Genomic DNA, 21,914 nt, shown 5'->3' with positions numbered 1-21,914 from the left:
TAATGGCAAAACGATAACTTTCAAGAAGCTTTCTGTTTATTTGTACTATTGCACAGCTCATTTTACTGATGACTCATGTTGGTGTTGTAGATGTGTTTATTGTTTACTGTTTTATATTTACGTTGGTTGTATTCTTATGACATTTTGTGCTATGGGCTGCCTTGAGGTCTTGTATATTTTTCAAGGGGTAGGTTATAAATTAAATCCAAGAAATGCAGAAGTAAATAAATAAATAACGTCCCGTGGACATTCGCGTCCCACTCAGTGGCTACATATAGGCCTGTCATGCAAAATGCCTGTACAGAAGTTCAGGATCCCTTTGTGAAGCATAGAGTTATTGTTCACCTCACTCAGTAAAATGTCATTGACGCTCAGTCTTGCATTTAGCTGATAAGACCTGCTTTTCCACAGGTTGCAATTTCTACCATACTTGTCAGTAAAGTTTGCTTATTCTCTGCTGACCTTGGTTTAATTATACGCGGTTTTAAAGAAACCCAGATAATTATTATTACTTTTATCTTTCCGTATGACAACCATCAGGTAAAGGATATGTCAATTTATCAACTTCGGCAAACACAACAGTAAATGTAAATGATGGAGAAAACCTGGATTTAATCGTGTCGTATGAGGCTTATCCAAAGCCAGAAGAAGAAGTATGGATGTACATGAATGAAACCTTGCAAAATTCATCCGATCATTATGTGCGGGTCACAAACATAGACAAAAACAGGTAATGTAATACATTGCAGAGAAGCATGCTTTGACAAAGCTGCTGGGATCTACCCCTTTTCTGGGGAGGGAAGAGCACCCTAAATCATTCTGACAATTCCCAGCCGCCTTTTGATATGATGTACAGGAAGGTATGTTTTGGGGATTTCCTACTTAGCTTACTGACCGATGACCACTAAACCTAATGATCAAACCCAGTGCCTAGGCTTGTTTGCTGGACTTCTACTGATTCCTTAGCTTGCTGAATCCTCTTCCTCCATTGGTCTTAACCAGGGGTCAGCAAACTTTTTCAGCAGGGGGCTGGTCCACTGTCCCTTAGACCTTGTGGGGGGCCGGACTATATTTTGAAAAAAAATACGAACAAATTCCTATGCCCTACAAATAATCCAGAGATGCATTTTAATAAAAGCACACATTCTACTCATGTAAAAACACGCTGATTCCCAGACCGTCCGTGGGCCGGATTTAGAAGGCGATTGGGCCGGATCTGGCGCCCTGGCCTTAGGTTGCCTACCCATGGTAGGCAGCAGCTGTGGCAGCAGAAAAGCCAGTCAAGTCATCGTGCTGTTGCTGCCGCCACATCTATCCTTCCACAATGCTTCTGGGGCCCCAACATAGCTTTTCTCTGGACCAATGTCACATCAGGACCACGGAGGCAATGTGTGTGTGGAGTTGGTTTAAAACGGTCCCAGCCACAACCACTTAGGCTCTGGTGCTCAGTGGCTGGTGTGTTTCCCTTGCCTTGCCTTGAGACAACTGCAGGGCCTGGATTGCTGCAGATGGCCTCTGGGGTTAGTGGTGGGTCCTCACGGCTTGGACAGTTAGCAGCTGTGCCAACCTCTGATGCTGGACAAAGTAAGTGAGCTGTCATACTGCCATTATACCCTGAAGATTCCAAGTATCAACTCTCTTCCAGAGTTGGGGAGACACAGCCTTCTGCTTAAGAACACATTTTGATAATTCCCATCAGGCATAATTACCTACCAGAGCTGAGAGAGAAAATAACCTGATTTGCCATAGCCAGGTTGATGGGTACAAGCCTACATTAACCTCAGGAAAAGCTTGAAATGATGGTGAAAATGCTGCCCTGGCCTGCTTTGGGATATAAATTTAATTCAATCAATCAATTAGAGGGCAAGGTTTCTAAAGCAAATAGTAACAAATAGCAAATAAATCCAACACAGCAGTGCCTAGCTTTGCTGTTGAGCTGGTGGGTGTTACTAGATGCATTTCTGTCCCACCTTGGATCCAAAGAGTGCTTACAGTGTGATGCTACATGTTTGAAGGGATGCGAGTGGCACTGTGGTCTAAACCACGGAGCCTCTTGGGCTTGCTGATCGGAAGGTCAGTGGTTGGAATCCACGCAACGAGGTGAGCTCCTGTTGCTCTGTCCCAGCTCCTGCCAACCTAGCAGTTCGAAAGCATACCAGCGCGAGGAAATAGGTACTGCTGTAGCAGGAAGGTAAACGGCATTTCGGTGCGCTCTGGCACTTGTCATGGTGCCCTGTTGCACCAGAAGCTGTTTAATCATGCTAGCCACATGATCTGGAAAGCTGTCTGTGGACAAACACCGGCTCCCTCAGCCTAAAAAGTGGGATGAGCACCACACCCCGTAGTCAACTTTGACTGGACTTAGCCGTCCAGGGGTCCTTTACCTTTACATAAGTTTATTTTGAAGTAAGTATTACTGTGTTTAGTGAGGATTGCTACCAGGTAAATGGATATCCATCTTAGTGTCATCTTAGCTACCCAACATCTCTCGGAAAAGTTAGTCTGGGAAACAACAACTGTTGATATAAAGTGGCTATCTGAAGACTGCCCAGTGAGCTCCATCTTGAATAAGATGCAAAATTCACATAGCCATGCAGTATGAAACTGCCTGGCACTGAGATTTGCACATGCATCTGTACCAGAGTGCAGAAGCGATGGTCTTCTGATTCAGGAGCCTTCAAGCAGCCTTCTGTTGCCTTTGGCAACATAGCAAAGTGTGGTTGTCCAAAAGGAACAAGCAGACTGGGTTGGTGTCCTTGGTGGTTTTAAGATTCCACGTGTAAGCACTACCTGTTTAGTTTTTTAAAATGTCTCAGGGTAGCGACTGGCCTTTCTGTTTGCGCTGTGAGTAATATGAGTAATAATACTAAATTGCTTCCTCCTCCTCTAGGTATTCCAGTGAGCTTCACCTTACTCGACTGAAGGGAACAGAAGGAGGCGTATACACATTTTTTGTGTCCAACTCAGATGCCAACTCCTCTATAGCATTTAATGTCTATGTGAACAGTAAGTAGAAAAGAGCAGTCTGCAATATTTCTTTATCACAGTTCACTGCGTTTAACAAAACACATTGTACATGCAAGGCATCACAGTGATTAATGGGCACCTTGTAAAACATGGTTTTGCAAATTGGGAGCTAGCCCCAGGTGTGAGCGCTCTTTCCTTTCTCTCATCTCAAGAACAATCCCTCCTCTCTTCCCTTTTTGGCATTAAACGTGCTTTTAGTTTTCCGTGCTGGCAGTGTTCTCTCCAAACTCTGGTTTTCGATTCTCCTCTATCTCCACTTCTTTACGTTAACCATTGTTTAGCTAGACATGGCTAATCATGTTCTCTCAGAGTGATGGTTTGCAGACCATGGTTTCAAATTGTGGTTTTAGGGATACCATAGGGAAGGAAAGGGAAAACAGAAAAGAGTGTGCATTGTTTCTTAAGACTGTTTTCTGGTTTGCAAACTACTGAGTAAATCTTGACTAGCCCTATAAATGTAAAAAAAAAAAAGGTTCAACATTCATAAATATATACTACTGCAAATTGGGTAGCTAATGTGGTGCCTTTTAGGTGTTGCTAGATTGCAATTGTAGTCAACTCTAGCCATTGGACATGCTGGCAGGGGATGAAGGGAGCTGTATTCCACAGCTTCTGGAAGGGGATTGCGTTAGCTATCCCTGCCTTGAATCAACTGTATATCTCATTCATTTTCAATGGACAAGTTTTCCTGAGCTTAGACTAAATACTTTACAAGATATAAGGCCTTCAAAATTCAGAAAACATTATTCCTCCCCTCCTACATATTTGGCAGAAATGTAGTGGACTACTACTAGGTTATTTAAAGCAAACAACCACCTAACCTAGTTCTGCTGTCAGAATAAGATGCTAGCAAACATGCCAATCTCTGCATATACAATATAACTCTATAAACATTTGAATCACATTCCCCTCTCTCAAAGAATTCTGGGCACTGTAGTTTGTCAAGTGTTGCTGGGAATTGTAACTTTGTGAGGGCTAAACTACAGTGCCCAGAATTCTTTGAGATAAATGTGTGAATTTAACAGATATGGGACGCGGGTGGCGCTGTGGGTTAAACCACAGAGCCTAGGACTTGCTGATCAGAAGGTCGCGCTTCGAATCCCCACGACAAGATGAGCTCCCGTTGCTCGGTCCCAGCTCCTGCCCACCTAGCAGTTCAAAAGCACATCAAAGTGCAAGTAGATAAATAGGTACCACTCCGGCGGGAAGGTAAAAGGTGTTTCAGTGCGCTGCTCTGGTTCGCCAGAAGCGGCTTAGTCATTGCTGGCAACATGACCCAGAAGCTGTACGCCGGCTCCTTCGGCCAATAAAGCGAGATGAGCACCGCAACCCCAGAGTCGGTCATGACTGGACCTAATGGTCAAGGGTCCCCTTTACCCTTTAACAGATATAGTGTGTAGGCAGATTAAAAGTCTCAGAAGTGGTATGGTGCACAGCGTTCAACTAAATTCAGGTAGGTGGCCATGTTGGTCTGATGCAGTCAAAATAAATTAAAAAATTGTGCAGTAGCACCTTAGAGACCTAAGTTTATTTTGGGTATAAGCTTTCGTGTGCACTTCTTCAGATACACTGAAACAGAAGTCACCAAGAATAGACCCATTGAAATGAGTGGACCTAACTTAGTCACGTTTTCTTAATTTCAGCGGTTCTATTCGGAGTACATCTTAGCTGAATACCACCCTACTGTCTGTTCTCAGCCGGCAAGACTTACATGGTCTAAAAGGTTGTTGTAGGTTGCAGATGTCTCTCTCTCCCCTGTGCAGCAGCCTTGCTTCTTCTGACTGACAGGGTTTTAGAATCAACGTGTAAATTAAGGAAGGATTACTTGGTGCACTTGTATCATAGCCAGTTTCAGAGTGCACACAGCCCATATCCACATATTTAGTGTTCATTATCACCTTTGTATCCCAGGCTTCAACCAAGGACTGGATTATATCATTTTAACTTCAGTCTTGTGGTTCTCAAACTTTTTTCCCTCTGGGCCACAGCTTTCAGAATAAAAAATTTGCTCGCACCATGCCATTTAAAAATAATATATATTGAAATACTTTGGGGTGAGGGGAGAAACAACTAGCAGTGTTTGATTTATAACATAGAACTGCTGTATTATATGGTCATGGGACATTCAGAAAGTATAAAACAATGCAGATACATAAGAACATGAATCATTCCAAAAATATAATGATAAACAGGCTTCTTGCACATGTACCTTTAGTATATATGTAAGCTCGATGAGAGGCGTGAGCTTGCTTTTGCTAGGTAATCTCATTTATATTAGGTCTAATTTGAGACAAACAAACACTCATCTTCGCATGAGCACAAGGAAGCCTTTCTGTTTTCTGATCTTTCATATTGAATCTTCCTGCCACGTTTGCCCTGCTTTCCTGCCACGCCAGGGTGGTGTGACACAGCCTTTGAGAACCACTGGTCTAAGACATAGCGAGTACCCCAACATTATTAGAAATCTACATGGGTGATTGGATTTTTGAATATTACTGCTAGCCCAAGTCCTAGAATCTCTTCCTCGTCCTCCTCTTCCTCCTCTTCTTGCTTTTCTTCCTCTGCTGATGACATCATCAAATATAGTGAAAGGGATGTAATGAAACATCGATCCAAACATGGACCAGTGCTAGCAAGCGTGGGCAGAGGTATCCTCCCTTACCATTGCATTTTTCAACTTTCAACTTCCAAAAATGACGGGTGCTAAAAAGTTGTAACATGACTGGGGACTTCAAAATATATTTTGGTTAAATTAATACAATTTCGTTTTGCTTGGTAAGTAAAATGTGTGTAAAATTGCATAGAAATCATTAAAAATGTTTGCCAAGTACTTACAGGGTTTTTTTATATCAATATAATTTTTATTATTTAGCATTATCTGACATTTTCAGAAGGTAAAATTATTTGGTTTCCCAAAAGCAGTTTATGTGCTTCTTCATCAAACGTAGACTTACCAAGCTAAATGTTGTCCAGTCACAAAAATAAAAGCAGATTTGAATTCCTCACGCTCAAAAACATGTTTTTAAGACCCCTCGCTGAAGAAATTGGCAAAAATTAAAGTTTCACCCTCTGAAATGACACTCCCTACTCTCACAGCCTCATTCTGGGAGCAATTTTTTTTAAAAAAAATTACAGGGACTGGCTAGATTCACTCCACTGTTTTTAATTATCCCCAATATCAGGAAAAAAGCAACAATGAGGCTAATGGCTATGTATTGCTCACTGCTTCAGCTGCAACAAATTAATTATTGAACATTTCATTAAGCTGTTTTGCATAGTTCCATCCTCTTGTCAATAATCAGCCATAAAGCGCTTTAAATCTCTAATTTCATTAGTTTATTAAGTGCTATTGAGCTACCAGCAAGGCAGATTCCAAGCACGGTTGAAGAGAGCTTAAAGAAGTTACTTTCCTACTTTTGCATCTCCATAGTCATCACTTCAGCACCATTGAGTCAATTTGCGTTGCTTTTATTGCCAGTTTCCTTCTCCCTCCTAATTACCAGAGGCAAATAAATATTTAAGATTACACGGTGGCAATATGTACGTTCTCACCATCGCACTCTGGAGAGGAATTTGTCACCCACAGGCCCAGAGCTATGCACTGCGGGGCTGACAACTTCGGTGTGTACATTGGATAGAAAGACTGGATGTGCCATTGCCACTCCAGTTTGCAGCACACAGAGAGGCACATGAGTTGGTGCAGAAGGTTGCACCAGAAGCTTCTGCTACTCTCGTGTGACAGCTAGGAGCAACCAGTGGAGAGGGTGGGTGGAGTGGACCTGGCCTTCTGGCAGGGCCATCACCACTGCAGAGCATTTCAAGGTGGTGGTAAGGGGTGGACGATGCAGCCGAGCCAATCCAATGCTCCCATCAAACCACCCCAATCTTGCCAGCTCCCTTGCACCCACACCATCTCAGTATGTGGCAGTGACGTCACTGCTAGGAGACCAGGTTTGTGGTGCTGCCCCTCTGGCAAATAGCTACTCTATCTGCCCAATGTGGAAATGTTCAAGCAGGGTTACACCTGACGCTGGACCCACTGGACATGAAGTTGCATGTCTTGTTTAGCAGATGCCATCTTGGGATAGAGTCATTATATATGTCTCTCTCCAGCTAGCCTTCTTTTGCCCATGCTCAGAATCCGTCCACCCACCATTGGGTGACAGCATAGGATTTTTTAATTTTTGGCCTGCCAAATATGTTGGCACTGGAGGAATTAAGTTTTTTTGCTTCTTCTGCACTGTTAACCCAGCTTAGACTTTTGGCAGCATTGGTACGGGATGCTGATTAATTAGAACAGAGGGACGACTTTTTTTGCAATGGGTACAATTGCTAACAGCAACATTATCCTGCTTATCAATAAATAAGAGATGCTAATATTATTTTACTCGCTTAGGGGTGTTAACAGAACCACACAATTCCTATGCTTAAAATATTTATTTACCCAAAGTGGTTGACAAAGGATTAAAATGGCTTTTATGGCTTGGCAAGTGGGTGCAAAACTATGGAAGATTAAAACAATTAGCTGGTTTTGTTTAATAAAGTTGTAGACCTGGTTTAACCCACTGATGAATGTCTGGTCCCCTTATGCCGTTCGTGCTCGCATCACGTATAGAAGCCGTGGCCAAGCCTTTTATGTAGCTCAGAAATGAGAAGAGGTAGAAACAGAGTTCACCCCAGCGTTCTCTGAGTCAACACAAGAGCAACTGGAGATACTAGCCAAAGTCTCTTGAGCTTGGTTGGGCTTGGAAACTGATTTCAGGGGCATATAAAAGCCCACTTCAAAGGAGAGGTGACCTTTACAATTCCAGCCGAACTCATTTCAACAAATCCTGAACTCATTTCATCCTCCAGTTTGTTTACATACCCAGGAACAAATCAAGAGACTGAAAATGAATTGAGTAATCTTAAACAAAACTCCCTTGGCTCATCTCTTTCACCCCAGGACCAACAAATCTGAAAGAGGAGGCTCTTCAATAAGTAATTTTAATGAGGCATTTAAAAATGTATTCTAAACTTTGGAAGACTTTTCATCCTGAAAATACATCCAGTTCTGTAATTATTTGAAATCCATATTTGCTGCCAAAAGCCCAATGAATAAACAGTTGAAATGGTTTCCTGGGAATATATTTGCAGAACTCCCATTAACTTTGGTGACAATTCCACAAACAGGAGAGCCAAACAGAACTTGGCCCTCAGTCCTTATGCAGATAGGTACATTTATTATGTATCAAGTATGGCTGCAGCTGCTTTTGGGTAGAATGGTATCTGAAAGTGGACTGTGTTGCAGTCAGTGACTTGTTCAGTCATACCTGGATCCTGGTGGTAGGAATGGAGGACATAAAACTAATTTTAAAACAGGCACACACCGTGTGTGTGAAATTCAGCAGACCTCAACATAGTAGTTAAACATGCAGTTCCAGCGGCCTCCTTCAATCCATATATATTCTGTCTTAATTGACTTGCATCTCAGATGTCTGTGTGCATGTTATCTTACCAAGGCTAGTTGCAAATGAAAAAGAAGTAGTGAAGGGAATACCTAGGTTTTGAGTTTGTTTAGTCCCATAGATAAAAACAGGTCTCACGTCAGTTTTACTCCAAGTACCCTGGCATAACTGAATCAAGGAGTCATAGCCTCAAGGCGTGTCTGCATCAGCTTTTCATTGGAACTAAGGAGCAAACTGGATGAGATGCTATGCATGCAATTAGCAATATTTCAGTGGCTTTTTAAAAGGTAAATAGGAGGGTGGGTAGCATGACCCAGGTTGGGATCCTGGGGGAGAGGGTGGCTTTAATCTCTTGTAAACTCAGGGGGTGTGGAGCAAAATATACATTAGGGTGCTAAGTTTGGTCAGAATCTAGTATACACTTCCAGAGTTAACACTAAATACATTACTTCTGGTAAATTAGCCAGGGCCGTTAAAATATGTGTCCCAGACTTTTTAGACTCATCTGCCTATGCCCTATCTGAAACCAAAGGGGTGCATTGGTTGCCAGATGTGAATTCCCCCCCCCAGCTCTCCTACCCCACTAAGGTTAGTATCTACAAAATGCCCTCTGCTGCAGAATGCAGTAATCACTTTGGTACGGGGTTGAGTAGGCAAAGAGGCAACCTTTTAGGTATCCTGGACCCAAGCTCCCTAGTGCTTTGTACACCAGTGCATCCTGAATTTAGCCCAGTAGCAAATTGGCATTTAGGAGGAGCTGGCTGAAGTTCCCAAACTGTTGTCAAGGGCAGGCAGTTTTAGATGTTGCTCTGTAAACTTGTGTTCCCAACCCAGCATAAGATCAGGCTGCAAAATCCAGTGAACAGTCAAGTTTCTTAGGCATGATGGGGGTTGCGAGGAACAGTATTCATGAATGTGATTGCTTGGGAGTTGAATAAATAAGAGAGCTCTTCTCTTGCCTGAAGCTGTTTTTTCCCTCTGACCAGGATGTGCATGACCGGCGAGTTCGGCACTCAGTTGAGTCATGTTGCGAATCCAGCCTGGCGATTTTGCAAAAGGGTTGGTTGGTTTGCTATTTTGACTGAAGTGTTGCATGCAAATACAGAGGGGAAGAAGGATTTTCAGTTCCTGTAACATAATACACACAGAAGCTAAGGCCCCTCCATGCATAATCTCAAGACGTAGAAATTATCCAAGTGTTTAGAAGTTATACACCTGGTAAAGAGCTGACCTGTTGCGTCTCGACTATAGTTTTAAAAATTTGTAACCTCCATGGAGGCAAGAACACTTCCCTTGAGTGTGTGCTTGGCATGAATTGGCCCAGACAGTGGCTTATGGATGAATTCATGACTGAGAGTTGTGCTGAAGATCTCCTGGCCCATAGCGTATGCCATTAGTCTGCTACAGCATTTGAGCAGGCTGCTGCTCTGCTCCCCTGAATCCTTCAAGTGGTTCTGCTGCCTCCTCCTCCTTTCTCTGTCCATAAGACTTCATTAACCTTCCTTCAGCAGTGCAGTGGGTTCTCTCAGGCACAGGCAGTGGTTTTCCCCCACTGAGGATGGGACTATGTTGAAGGGCCTTCTCCCTTTGGAACTGACAGAAACAGAGATTCTGGGGCCGGTAGTCCCAGTCTCTTGCCCAGTGAAGATGTTCCAACAGGGCCCATGAAGAATCTCAACTGCTACCTTAACCTTCCCTCTGGCGCCAGTAAGATTCTCAGCTTTTGAGAGGGAAAGGGAGGCAGTAGCAAAGGGCACTTTGCAAGCATCCTCTGGGCTTTTGGCGAGTATTTGAATTGAACGCTCTCAAAAACCCGGGGGTTTTGCAAGCGTTTCTCTGAGTGCTCCCAAACTCGAAGTCTTTGTTTTGTGTTTGAGGATTTGGAATGAGTGGGACTGTCAAAATTGCATTGGCCTCAGTTCCTGCTAGAGCTGTCCAGGTCCTCCATTAAGTAAATCCTTACAGGATGTTATGGAAAAGTTTTGTCAAAAGTCTTTTCCTTGGTGTACCTGCTCTTCGGATGCCTTTTCAAAGACAGCTAGAACAAATGTCTGTAAATCCTATTTATTGCTGCTGTCTTCCCCATGGGCTCTGATAATAATCTTTTAAATGCAGCAGTGCTGCGATTTCTTAAATGTAATAAAAGAAAGTGTCATGTCTTGGAAAAGGAAGCAGAAGGCCACAAACCTTAATCGGCGGAGAAACTTACGTGAGGTATGTAACAGCATAGCAAGCCCGTAATCTTCATTTGACTTCATGGGATGCCTCTTTGTAAAAAGCAGTTGAGCAGTTGCCCCGAAATCTCTTTAAGGTACCTAAGCTCTACTCATGCTAAAAACTGGACATAATTAGTCTCAAGGATCAGCCTTTTCGCCAATACCTCAGTTTCAAGTAAAAACAAGAGGTCAACTTGAGACCAATATGAACCTGTGGGAAGATTATACAGTGGCACCTTGATTCTCGAACTTCACCCATTCCAGCAGTCCGTTCAACTCCCGAAACAGTTTGAAAACCAAGGCGTGGCTTCCAATTGGCTGCAGGAGATTCCTGCAGTCCAGCAGAAGCCACATCGGACGTTCCGCTTCCAAAAAATGTTCGCAAACCGGAACACTTACTTCTGGTTTTGCGGTGTGCGGGAGCTGATTTGTTTGGGAGCCAAACCATTCAAGAACCAAGGTACCACTGTATAGGTTTATGAATATCAATGGTATTTTTTCTACTTCCTGTTTTAAATTCTTTACATTCCTATTGAGATTGACTTGGTTGTTTCCCCCCCCCCTTCTTTTTTTGCAAGATTTCTTTGTAACATATTGGCGGCAGGGGGGTGGATTTTGCAGAGAAGCAGCACCCATGGTTTCAGGACACAAAGTGACCAAAGAACACCTAGTTCTGTCCTTCGAGTGCTGTTGACTAGCAAGACTTGCTGGGGCAAACACTGCCAAAAGCTTTGATGCCTGGGGAAAACGATGGGCGTTTCCAAAGATGAATATTATGTTTCTTTTTGTACGTCCAACACATGTTTACTCAGAAGTAGCACTGTGTTCAGTAGGGCTTACTTGTAGGGAAAGCATTTGCCACTGCCTTGGGGGCAGATACTTAATTTATTGGCAGACGTTGTCAACATATTTCTAGTATTTGAGCCAAAGTATGAATGCACAGTCATAAGGAGATCTAAGGAATGACTATATATCTGTCCGTTTTATTTTCAGCCAAACCGGAAATTGTTGCTTCAGACAGGCTTAGCAATGGCATGCTTCAGTGTGTGGCTGCTGGTTACCCTGCCCCGAAAATAGACTGGTATTTCTGCACAGCAGCTGAGCAAAGGTGAGTGAGGCAAATATATATATATATTTTAAATGATATTTATTAAAGGTTTAAAAATTACAGAAAAAAGAAAAAAAACAAAAAATTTAACAGGACATACATTACAATACATAAAAAGAAAGACATAAAAAAACAATACAGCAAAAAGAAACAATAACACTAAAACACACATCCAATATTCCATATCTTTACCTTTCATTTACTTGTTTCATCGACCTCCTCGCACCTCCCTTTTTTGTATTCTAGTTCAATTAGTTGTTTCAGCAAATTCTTTCCATCTTTCTCAATTTTTGTTCTATAATTTATCTTAACAGTCTAACCTTAAATTTTTCATTTTGGCCCATTATCAATCAGCTTTTACTTAATTCTTTATTACATTTCTGCTAAAACCATATAACTTCATTCCAGCATCCTTCTAACATTCATTAATTTTGCAATGTTTTTGTAAATATACTTTAAATTTTTTCCAATCTTCTTCCACCGACTCTTCTCCCTGGTCTCGGATTCTGCCAGTCATTTCTGCCAGTTCCATGTAGTCCATCAACTTCATCTGCCGTTCTTCCCTGGTGGGTAGATCTTGTGTCTTCTAGTACTTTGCGATAAGTATTCTTGCTGCTGTTGTGGCGTACATGAAAAAAAATCCTATCTTTCCTTGGCACCAATTGGCCGACCATGCCCAGGAGAAAGGCCTCTGGTTTCTTCAGGAAGGTATATTTAAATACCTTTTTCATTTCATTATAGATCATCTCCCAGAATGCCTTAATCTTTGGGCATGTCCACCAAAGGTGAAAGAATGTGCCTTCAGTTTCATTACATTTCCAGCATTTATTATCGGGCAGATGATAGATTTTTGCAAGCTTGACTGGTGTTATGTACCACCTATAGATCATTTTCATTAAATTCTCTTTTAGGGCATTACATGCCATAAACTTCATACCAGTGGTCCATAACTGTTCCCAGTCAGCCATCATAATATTATGTCCAACATCTTGTGCCCATTTAATCATAGCAGATTTCACCGTTTCATCTTGAGTATTCCATTTCAACAGCAAGTTATACATTCTTGACAAATTCTTAACTTTAGGGTCTAAAAATTCTGTTTCCAATTTTGATTTTTCTACCTGGAAGCCTATTTTTTTGTCCAAATTATATGCCTCCATTATTTGATAATAATGGAGCCAATCTCGTACTCTGTTTTTTAATTTTTCAAAGCTCTGCAATTTTAATCTGTCACCCTCTTGTTCCAAAATTTCCCAATACTTCGGCCATTTGGCCTCCATATTGAGTTTTTTCTGAGCCTTTGCTTCCATTGGTGACAACCATCTTGGGGTTTTATTTTCTAACAAGTCCTTGTATCTTATCCAAACATTAAACAGTGCTTTTCTGACAATATGGTTTTTAAACGCTTTATGTGCTTTGACCTTGTCATACCACAGATATGCATGCCAACCAAATACATTGTTGAAACCTTCCAAATCCAACACATCCGTGTTTTCAAGAAGCATCCATTCTCTCAGCCAACAAAATGCGGCTGATTCATAATAAAGTTTAAGGTCTGAAAGGGCAAATCCACCTCTTTCTTTAGCATCTGTTAATATCTTAAATTTTATACGAGGCAAATAATTTCCAGCATGCGTTTTGTCTTTGGGTTAGATCTTCAGTGCAATAAATTAATATGCTCAGAAACAAATGTTCAGATGAGTGGCGTGTTTATATGGGTAGAAGGGCAAGGGCGATACAAATGATAGTACTTTTCTAATAAAACGAAATACAGTGGTGCCTCGCAAGACGAAATTAATTCGTTCTGCGAGTTTTTTCGTCTTGCGAATTTTTCATTTTGCGAAGCACGGTTTCCCATAGGAATGCATTGAAAATCAATTAATGCGTTCCTATGGTCAAAAAAAGTCCAAACAAAGCCAAATTTGGTACAAAAAGAGTTTATTAAGTGCTCTTTAAAGTCACACATACTGTAAAGAGCATTTCAAAAATTGAAGGAACAATAATTTAAATTTGATACCAATAAACAAGGGAGTGCGCCAAGGATGTATATTGGCTCCCTGCCTATTCAATCTATTCATCAGCGACATGCGAGCACCCCTAGTCAACTCATCTCCAAGTATACATGCGCCTAGACTAGCGGATTACCGCTGTCCACTCCTTTTATATGCGGACGACGCGGTAATTCTATCTTATACACGTGTTGGACTAACCAGAGCTCTGAAGATCTTTGCCACGTATTGTCAACTCAACCAATTAACCATCAATCATGCTAAATCTAAGATTCTGATTTTCGCCAGAAGTCGGAGATTATACGAATGGAAGCTTGGTGGAGCAAAAATAGAGCAAGTCCTAAAATTTCAATACCTAGGAGTTATTTTTCAATACAATTTGGGGTGGAAAGCACATATTCAACACCTACTTAACAAGGCCAAAACTCTGTCATATGCGCTCCTCCGATTTTTCTTTTCGGATGGAGCTTTGCATGTTCCCTCGGCCCTAAAGGTGTTCAAGGCAAAAGTGGTTCCCGTGCTTGCTTATGCTGCCCCGCTCTGGGCCGTGATGACAGACCTTGCTCCTCTTGAGACTCTGCAAAACCAATTCCTACGTCGGCTCCTAATGCTCCCCCTGTGCGTAAGCAACGCAGCCATGCGACTAGAATTGAAGATCGCATCCTTAGAAACTTGCCTGTGGAAGCAAGTCTTCAATTATTGGTTATCATTGTGGCATAGATTACCAGACCATTACCTTGTCCAATGCTTATGGCGAGATGAATTCTCCAGCCTTTGGACTAGTAGAATTCATGCCAAACTCCTAAGCTATGGAATCTCTCCCTTAGATTCCCTAAAACTAGATCAAATCACTGCTCAAAGACTGATCCGCCAAAGACTGGATGACATCGATTTACAGAGAAATTATACGCTGGGGGGAGGTGTTTGTTCACCCCAGAACATTGGTATCACTTTAACTTACTGTGTTCCATCATACCTCTCCTCCCTTTCGACTGTTGCCCATAGGCTGGCCTTCACCAAAGCGAGGTTTAACGTTTTTCCCTCCAATGTCCTGAGACATAGATTCTCAAAGGGCCAAGCCTCCGCCATGTGCGAATGTGATAAGGAGACGCCGGAGTCGCTTCAGCACATTATGTTCACTTGCCCCTTATTCAAGGTGCCACGGGCAAATTTGTTGGGATCAATCATACAGAAACTAGAGGGTACCCCACCAAAATTCCACCTTGCCCAAATCTTGCAGGATAAGGATACCCATACGACCCTGAAAGTGGCTAGGTTCCTGGTCGCTGTCCTTACCCAAAAGCGTTGCCAAGGAGCACCACAAGCTAATTAAGGCGTAGTATGCCATTCCATCTTATAGTATTTTATTGTTATAGTAGTGTTTTAGCGGCTGTTTTTTCCCACGTGCACAGGCTGTTATTTATGTCTTGTTTTTATCTGTATGGGCCTACGGCCGTAATAAATTATTATTATTAATTTAAGTTTCTAAACATGACAGAAAAGCATTTAAAAATCACCAAAGTGTACTGTACATACATTTTCTAAGACTCTGGGGGACAACTCGAAGAATGTTCCTCTTCCACTCTTTGCTTCTTGCTGAAGAACCTGTCCATGGTCTGCTGCTTCATCCGCCTTTTCAGCACCTCCCTGAAAGACGACATGACCCTCGTATCAAAAGTGTTCGCAAGGTCACGTGTCAGGTCCTTGTCAGGGTGGTGCCGCTGTGCAAAAGCCTGCACATCTTTCCACTTCTGGCAAATGTCCCTCAGTTCTTTGGAGGACAGCCGTTCCTCAGTTGCTTCCTCCTCTTCCAGCAAGGCCTGCTCCTGCGCAGCCTCTGCCTGCAGTTCGACCAGCTCCTGGGTGGTCAGCTCGTGGTCGTGCTCCTCCACCAGCTCGCTGACGACTTCTGGCTCACCTGAGGTTCCTGGCTGTTGCCGGACGAGGTCTGCGTGCAAGGCCTTGGCCTTCTCACAAATGACGGCCTCAGTCACTGTGTCCCCTGCACGCTGCTTCTCTTCTAACCAGATGAGCAGCAACTTCTCCACCTCCTCCAGAACAGCTGGGCGGTTCTTCACGATCCTGGTGACTCCCTTGGCTACATCAGTCGCAAGGATCTTCTCCCTCATCTTCAGGATGGTCCCAATGGTCGATGGATTCCTCCCGTACTCCCTGGCGAGGTCTGTCACACGCATTCCACCGTCGTGCTTCCGGATGATCTCCTTCTTCATTTCCAGCATAACCTTCTCCTTCTTCCTCTCACCGGCCTCTGCAGCAGCAGTCTTCTTGGGCCCCATGGCAGCACAGCTCCTACCTTCGCAAACCCAAAAAATAATAATCAGTGCTTCACATCCAAAAAATTCAAATCACCAAACCTCCCAGAAAACACACAAGCTTCCAGATTCTTGCAAACCCCTTCTCAACAATTCCCTGAACCCCCCCCCCCAGCCACCCACCACACAGAAATCCAAACCCAGAAATCTTTTTTTTTAACAACAGCAGAATGCCCCAATGGTCACAAAAAATCATAAAAATGCAGGAAAAAACACACAAGCTTCCAGATTCTTGCAAACCCCTCCCCAACACCAAGTCCTTGAATTCCAAACACCCCAACCCAAAATCCAAAAACCCTAATTTTTTTTTTTAAAGTTTAACTTACCAAATGGCTGCAAAAGAAGTTTTGGAAAAGCTTCAAAAATCACCAAAGTCTTCAAAAAAACCTCAAAAAAGGCTACCTCACCGCGTGCTATGAGTTGCTCCTCGAAGTCAAGTCGCAACTGCACCTCTTCAAGCAATGCACCCTGGGTATTAACGGTTTTAAGAAAAAGGAAACAAACTTTTTGCGAAGCAAGCCCATAAGGAAATTCGTCTTGCGAAGCAACTCAAAAAACGAAAAACTCTTTCGTCTTGCGAGTTTTTTGTCTTCCGAGGCATTCGTCTTGCGAGGTACCACTGTAAAGAAATGCTGTGCCTGTGTGTCATGTGCTCTACAGCTCTGAATCAGCCACTGGAGAGTCGCTTGAAAAGTGAGGAATGGGTTTGATGGCTTGGTTTCCCAACCTTGCCTGCCCCCAGTGCCTAACAGAGGCTGTCAGCCAGTTGTGTTGCCACAAAAGTGTCATTGAAATTCTACTCAGTATTGATCCAGGGTAGATTCCAGTGTATAGTTAGCAGAGTAACAACTTGAACACATTGCAGGATTCCCAAAAAATAGACCAGAGGCAATTATACTTCATCCAGCAGAGCTTTACTGCTACTGAAGGCAGATGAGCATAATAGTCACAAATCCAATACCTTCAGGATTGGCACTGTCCATAAGAAATCCAGTTGCAGCAGACTTACCTTAAACTTACAATAACTTGTAATAAGTCTAAATCTTAACACTAACCATGCTATGTACAGAACACCACACCTGAAGGAAAGAGATAGAAAGAGAAAGTGAAACCCAGGCTCCTTCTGGCCTTACTTTTATAGTCAGCATGACCTTGACAGAGGTAAGAGAACCAGTTTAAGCCAGCTCTACTCAGCTTCTCTGAAAGAATAACCCAGACATCATGAACCTACTACTTGTTTCTTTCACATACAGAAACTTCCAGAACCCTCTTGAAATGGGAAAGATCTCTACATATCAGATCAATACAGACTAACCAAAAGTCCCTTTCTCCATAGGGCTGTTCAGGTGGAAACATACGTAGGAGCTATTCAGATGAACCTTCCTACACACATCCTCAGGGAACACGAGAAGTGAGCAAAACCCACCCCTGCTAGCAGAAGCCAGCCATGCCCTTCCAGTAGTCGTGCACAGAGCTATACACAAATACAACTCTTTGCAATTGTTTTTATTTATAATACAATTTATAATGAATTTCCTTTTTTTTTTTTTACAAATTAACTTCAAATGGAACAGTTACATCATTTCATGTATTGACTTCCCACCTATGCCTCAACAGTGTTAATGTTCAAAACCTTTTCTACTGCAGTCTTTCAAACTCTTTATGTATTACAAAAATATGCCTAATACAATTACTTTATCATTTTTCTCCCACTGCTCCCTATCTCGAATCCTGCTCATTTGACTGTATTTTTTCAGTATATTTTTTTTCAAATGCTCCACAAAAGCCCTCCATTCTTCTATAAAAAGGCCATCGTTTTGATATCTTGATATTGCTGTCAGCTTTGCCTTTTCGGCATAGTCCATTATTTTTTTAAGCCATTCCCCCTTCGTTGGAACCTTCTCTTCTTTCTATTTCCGTGCACATAACATTCTAGCTTCTGTTGTCACGTACCTAAATGATTTGGTCATTTTCCTTGGCATGTCCATCCCTATTATCCCTCTGAGAAAAGCTTCAGGTCTTTGGGGGATAAACATCATCTTCATTTCATTATATATCATTTCATAGAAGCCTTTAGCTTTTTTTTTTTTTTTTTACATATCCACCACAACTCTTTGCAATTGGGAGCAGTTCTCAAAGATAAGCCCTGGACATGCATAGCTGTACACATTTAGGTCCCTTTCACTGCACCTATGGCCCTTGAGAAGCATGGCACATGGATTTGTCAGGAGCAGGGCTAACAGGTCTGTTTCCTCCATGAATATTTGTGGGAAGGTTCACTGGAATAGGTACCATGTTTCCTTTGCCCATCGGTTGGCAACTGAGGGACCGGTCAGCATCTCTCAGCGAACTGGCTTAGGCTAGGAGGACTCCACATTCTAACACACTCACTATCCTAAGTAGCCTTACTTATGGCAAGACTTCTGTGGTTCGCTTCTTGCTCTTTTCTTGAAGGAGTCACTATAATTTATGACTAAACATTAAGGACCAAACATGGACTTCAGAGGGCTTACACCCACTTGCAGCCGGGCTGTTCTTGGCCCTAATGATTTAACCCCGTAGAATGACAATTACAAAATAGCTCCCGTGTATGGCTATTATCTTTTGGATTTATCATGTAATAACACAATTTTCCAGGACACAGGGTAATTAGATTTTCATTTACACACAGTAGATTATAGGGTAAATGTGTCTTGTAAGCTTGTGGGGGGAAAGAGAATTAACTACAAAGGTAATTACCAAGTTTCTAAGAAGATTGTATGTACTTTCTGTGCAGGTAGATGATTTGCAAACAAGATTATAAAGCACTTGCTTATTTTGACAGCGTTCTACAGACATTCTTGCTAGCAGATAATGTGTTTCCTATATGAATCATTTTTCACAAGTTATTCTTTCCTAAGTTTAATTTTGAGGTGTGCATTTTTCATCCACAGCAATGGGCAACATTTCTCAACTCTGCATATATGTTCCATCCTAAAAAGGATTTTAAATTGTGACATTGTAGTAGATAATGAAGAAAGAGCATTCCGCTGGCTGAAAACCACTTTTAGGACGGCCTTAGTTTTCTCTGTATCAGAAGCAGAGGTTCCTGCAGAGAGCCTTCAGGCCCAGCCCAAGACATTTTGCTGCCTACAGCAAGATACAAAACAGCTGCCCGATTCCAATCCATATATAAAGAAGCTGACTGGACAGTCAGTCAGTTTTTATTGTATATAGCCAGAGGCCTTTGCAATGGACGACAGAGAAGAAAAGGAAACTTTCATCTTAAATCATACACATAACCTGTAGCAGTTTGCAACATGAAAAGAAATTTACAACATTAAGACTTAAGATTGGAGTGCATTCACGTAGGTGGAACAGAACTTCTTGGCTGCAGGTGCAAATCTAGCTACCTGGTGTGTAATATATAGATGTTTATCTGCTAGGAGTTCAGCAGTCACTTTTTGCATGAATCAACCTGGAAGCCAATTAAGAATTGGCGCTATAAATTTTCCTCTAGGCGTTGTATGCAGGGGCCAAATAAGCAGGTAGTGTTTGATGTCCTCTACCGGACTGCATCCATGTATACTTTTGCGATCCATATGGGGAATTCCCCAATATCTCCCCTCTAAATATGCCAAGGGCATCTGTCAGAATCTTAGTTCTACAAAGGCCCTGCATAGTTATGGGAAAGTCAGAGTCTCAAGGTAATGGAGCCTTGAGTGAACGGTCTTAATTTGCTCAGAGAGGAGATTTCCTAGAAAATGGTGCCTGCTGCTATCTTGGCTGAAAGTGCAACATGGCACAAAGGAAAAAATAGCCATAGGGAATGCACCACCATTTATGCTACTTTGAAATCTGACATTAAATATATTACCCTTTGGATTATTGTAATGTTTTTAATGAATTGTCATAACAGGCTGTGAGCATTTTGTTGACACACTTTGTTTTCCTGTTATATGTATTCTGAAAATTAATGAGAAGAGAAATGGGATAAGACCATGAAATCTAAAGTCATACTTTGTGGAAGATGCAAAGTAGGCTTTTAAGCAGATTTACATAATTTGGGGCATGTTGTGCTAGAGAAATATGTATATATTTGACGTTAGACGCTATACATGCACTTCAGGCCTCGTGGGTGGGGGAGACAGACAAAAAAATAGAGGAAAACATTTTTTCGAGAGAGGTTTTGTTTCACCTTTTTGGAAATGCTGGAGAGTATGAGATATTTTCCCTCTTTGAATGGGCAAAGCTTTTTAAGATGAGGTTTTACTCACTCAAAATGTATAGTACATGGGGATTTCCTGGGTGTCAAAAAAAGGATATTTATGTATGCCACTACTGTGGCCCGTGTTTTGTTAGTCCAAAAATGGAAAACGAGTGAGGTCCCAACTAAAGAAGAATGGCAACTTAAAATGGTGGAATATGCACAGCTTGCAGACCTAACATATAGAATAAGAGAACAAGAAGAACATAAATTTAAGGAAGTTTGGAAAACGTTTATTGAATATATGGGGGGGGGAATTGTGTACACCTGAAAACGTTGGCAGCATTAAGATAAATTCAACAGTGCAAACAAGTTTTGTTCGATCTAATCATGGAATACTGAATGGTTTAGTTTATGTAAAATATGCAGGGATTTATGATATGCGAAATGAATCACGGAAAGAGAAGAAGGGAAGTCATTGACATTTTAAGGTTGTTTAAATGAATATTCTAAAGTGTAAAACAAAAAATTAATTAAAATTATATAAAAAACAAAATGTATAGTACATAGATGTTAATGTTAGACAGTCTAGTACAGCATTAGGGAATGCTAATATAGATATAAACAAGATGCATTTCTTCACCTAAAGCAGCGATGGCCAAACTGGCCCTCCAGCTGTTTTGGGACTACAACTCCCACCATCCCTAGCTAACAGGACCAGTGGTTTGGGAATTGTAGTCCCAAAACAGCTGGAGGGCCAAGTTTGGCCGTCACTGACCTAAAGGGTGCTGCTATTTTCCTGGCATCAACATTCTGGATATTTTCTCTCTTGTCCACCAAGTTGGCTCACCCGGGTGAATTGTTTCTTCCAGGTGTTCAGATTCACCAAACATTTCACCAGTAGACGTGAAGACCAATTATAAAGATTCGCCTTTTCCTCCTTTTGGGAAGATAGTTGTTGAAAGCACCGTGGATGCCAGCATGTTCAAGAATGGCACTGTTGCATGTGAAGCTTCCAACGACATTGCCAGGAGTGCTGCTTTTTTCAACTTTGCCATTAAAGGTAACTGGCAGCCCGAGTGATATTTGAAACGGCATACTGTGTTCATGCTGTAATCTCCCTGAGACGGAGAACACACCTTTTGGCTCATACCATAAAGCACTGTGTTCCTTGATGAGTCAAGGGCCAAGTCTCTTAATGCAAAAATTTAAGCCAGGCTTCTTTTGTGTGTGTCTTTCCAGAACAAATAAGCACCCACACCCTTTTCACTCCTTTGTTAATTGGCTTTGGAGTAGCGGCAGGACTGATGTGCATCACAGTCATCATTCTTGTGTACAAATATCTGCAGGTAAGAATTATGCTTGTGGTTATACCACCCACAATCTTATTTTTTCCTTTACCTCCGTTCACGGTTTTATGCACTCAACATGGCTGTATCTCTCTTCCAGAAACCAAAATATGAGGTTCAGTGGAAAGTAGTTGACGAAATAAATGGAAACAACTATGTTTACATAGATCCCACACAGCTTCCTTATGATGACAAATGGGAGTTTCCGAGAAACCGGCTAAGTTTTGGTTAGTTTACAT

The 21,914-nt window shown here is 42.0% G+C and overlaps 2 protein-coding genes across 3 annotated transcripts in view; one reads left to right on the top strand and one right to left on the bottom strand.

Moving 5' to 3' along the window:
• The window catches only part of KIT (KIT proto-oncogene, receptor tyrosine kinase), an 81,172-nt gene that overhangs the window by 45,330 nt on the left and 13,928 nt on the right, over nt 1-21,914 (top strand). For both annotated transcript variants that reach the window (XM_081208778.1, XM_081208779.1), the window contains 6 exons: nt 541-730; nt 2,891-3,006; nt 11,684-11,798; nt 21,199-21,389; nt 21,569-21,675; nt 21,776-21,902. In XM_081208778.1, the coding sequence (XP_081064904.1) occupies nt 541-730; nt 2,891-3,006; nt 11,684-11,798; nt 21,199-21,389; nt 21,569-21,675; nt 21,776-21,902 (846 nt within the window). The remainder of the gene's footprint in view (nt 1-540; nt 731-2,890; nt 3,007-11,683; nt 11,799-21,198; nt 21,390-21,568; nt 21,676-21,775; nt 21,903-21,914) is intronic.
• On the bottom strand, nt 15,337-16,500 carry LOC308595130 (uncharacterized protein). Its single transcript, XM_081209108.1, has 2 exons — nt 16,467-16,500; nt 15,337-16,121 (listed from the first exon to the last, which is right to left on the bottom strand). Exon 2 carries the CDS (start codon nt 16,102-16,104, stop codon nt 15,349-15,351), a length of 756 nt encoding a protein of 251 aa, XP_081065234.1. The 5' UTR covers nt 16,105-16,121; nt 16,467-16,500; the 3' UTR covers nt 15,337-15,348.

The sequence above is a fragment of the Podarcis bocagei genome (genome assembly GCF_964188305.1).
Source record: "Podarcis bocagei genome assembly, chromosome: 9".
Taxonomy (NCBI): Eukaryota; Metazoa; Chordata; class Lepidosauria; order Squamata; family Lacertidae; genus Podarcis; species Podarcis bocagei.
This window is presented reverse-complemented; position numbering and strand designations above follow the sequence as displayed.

Coding starts and splice junctions, on each gene's coding strand:
- LOC308595130 (XM_081209108.1), bottom strand. CDS start 16,104: ATGGGGCCCAAGAAGACTGCTGCTGCAGAGGCCGGTGAGAGGAAGAAG.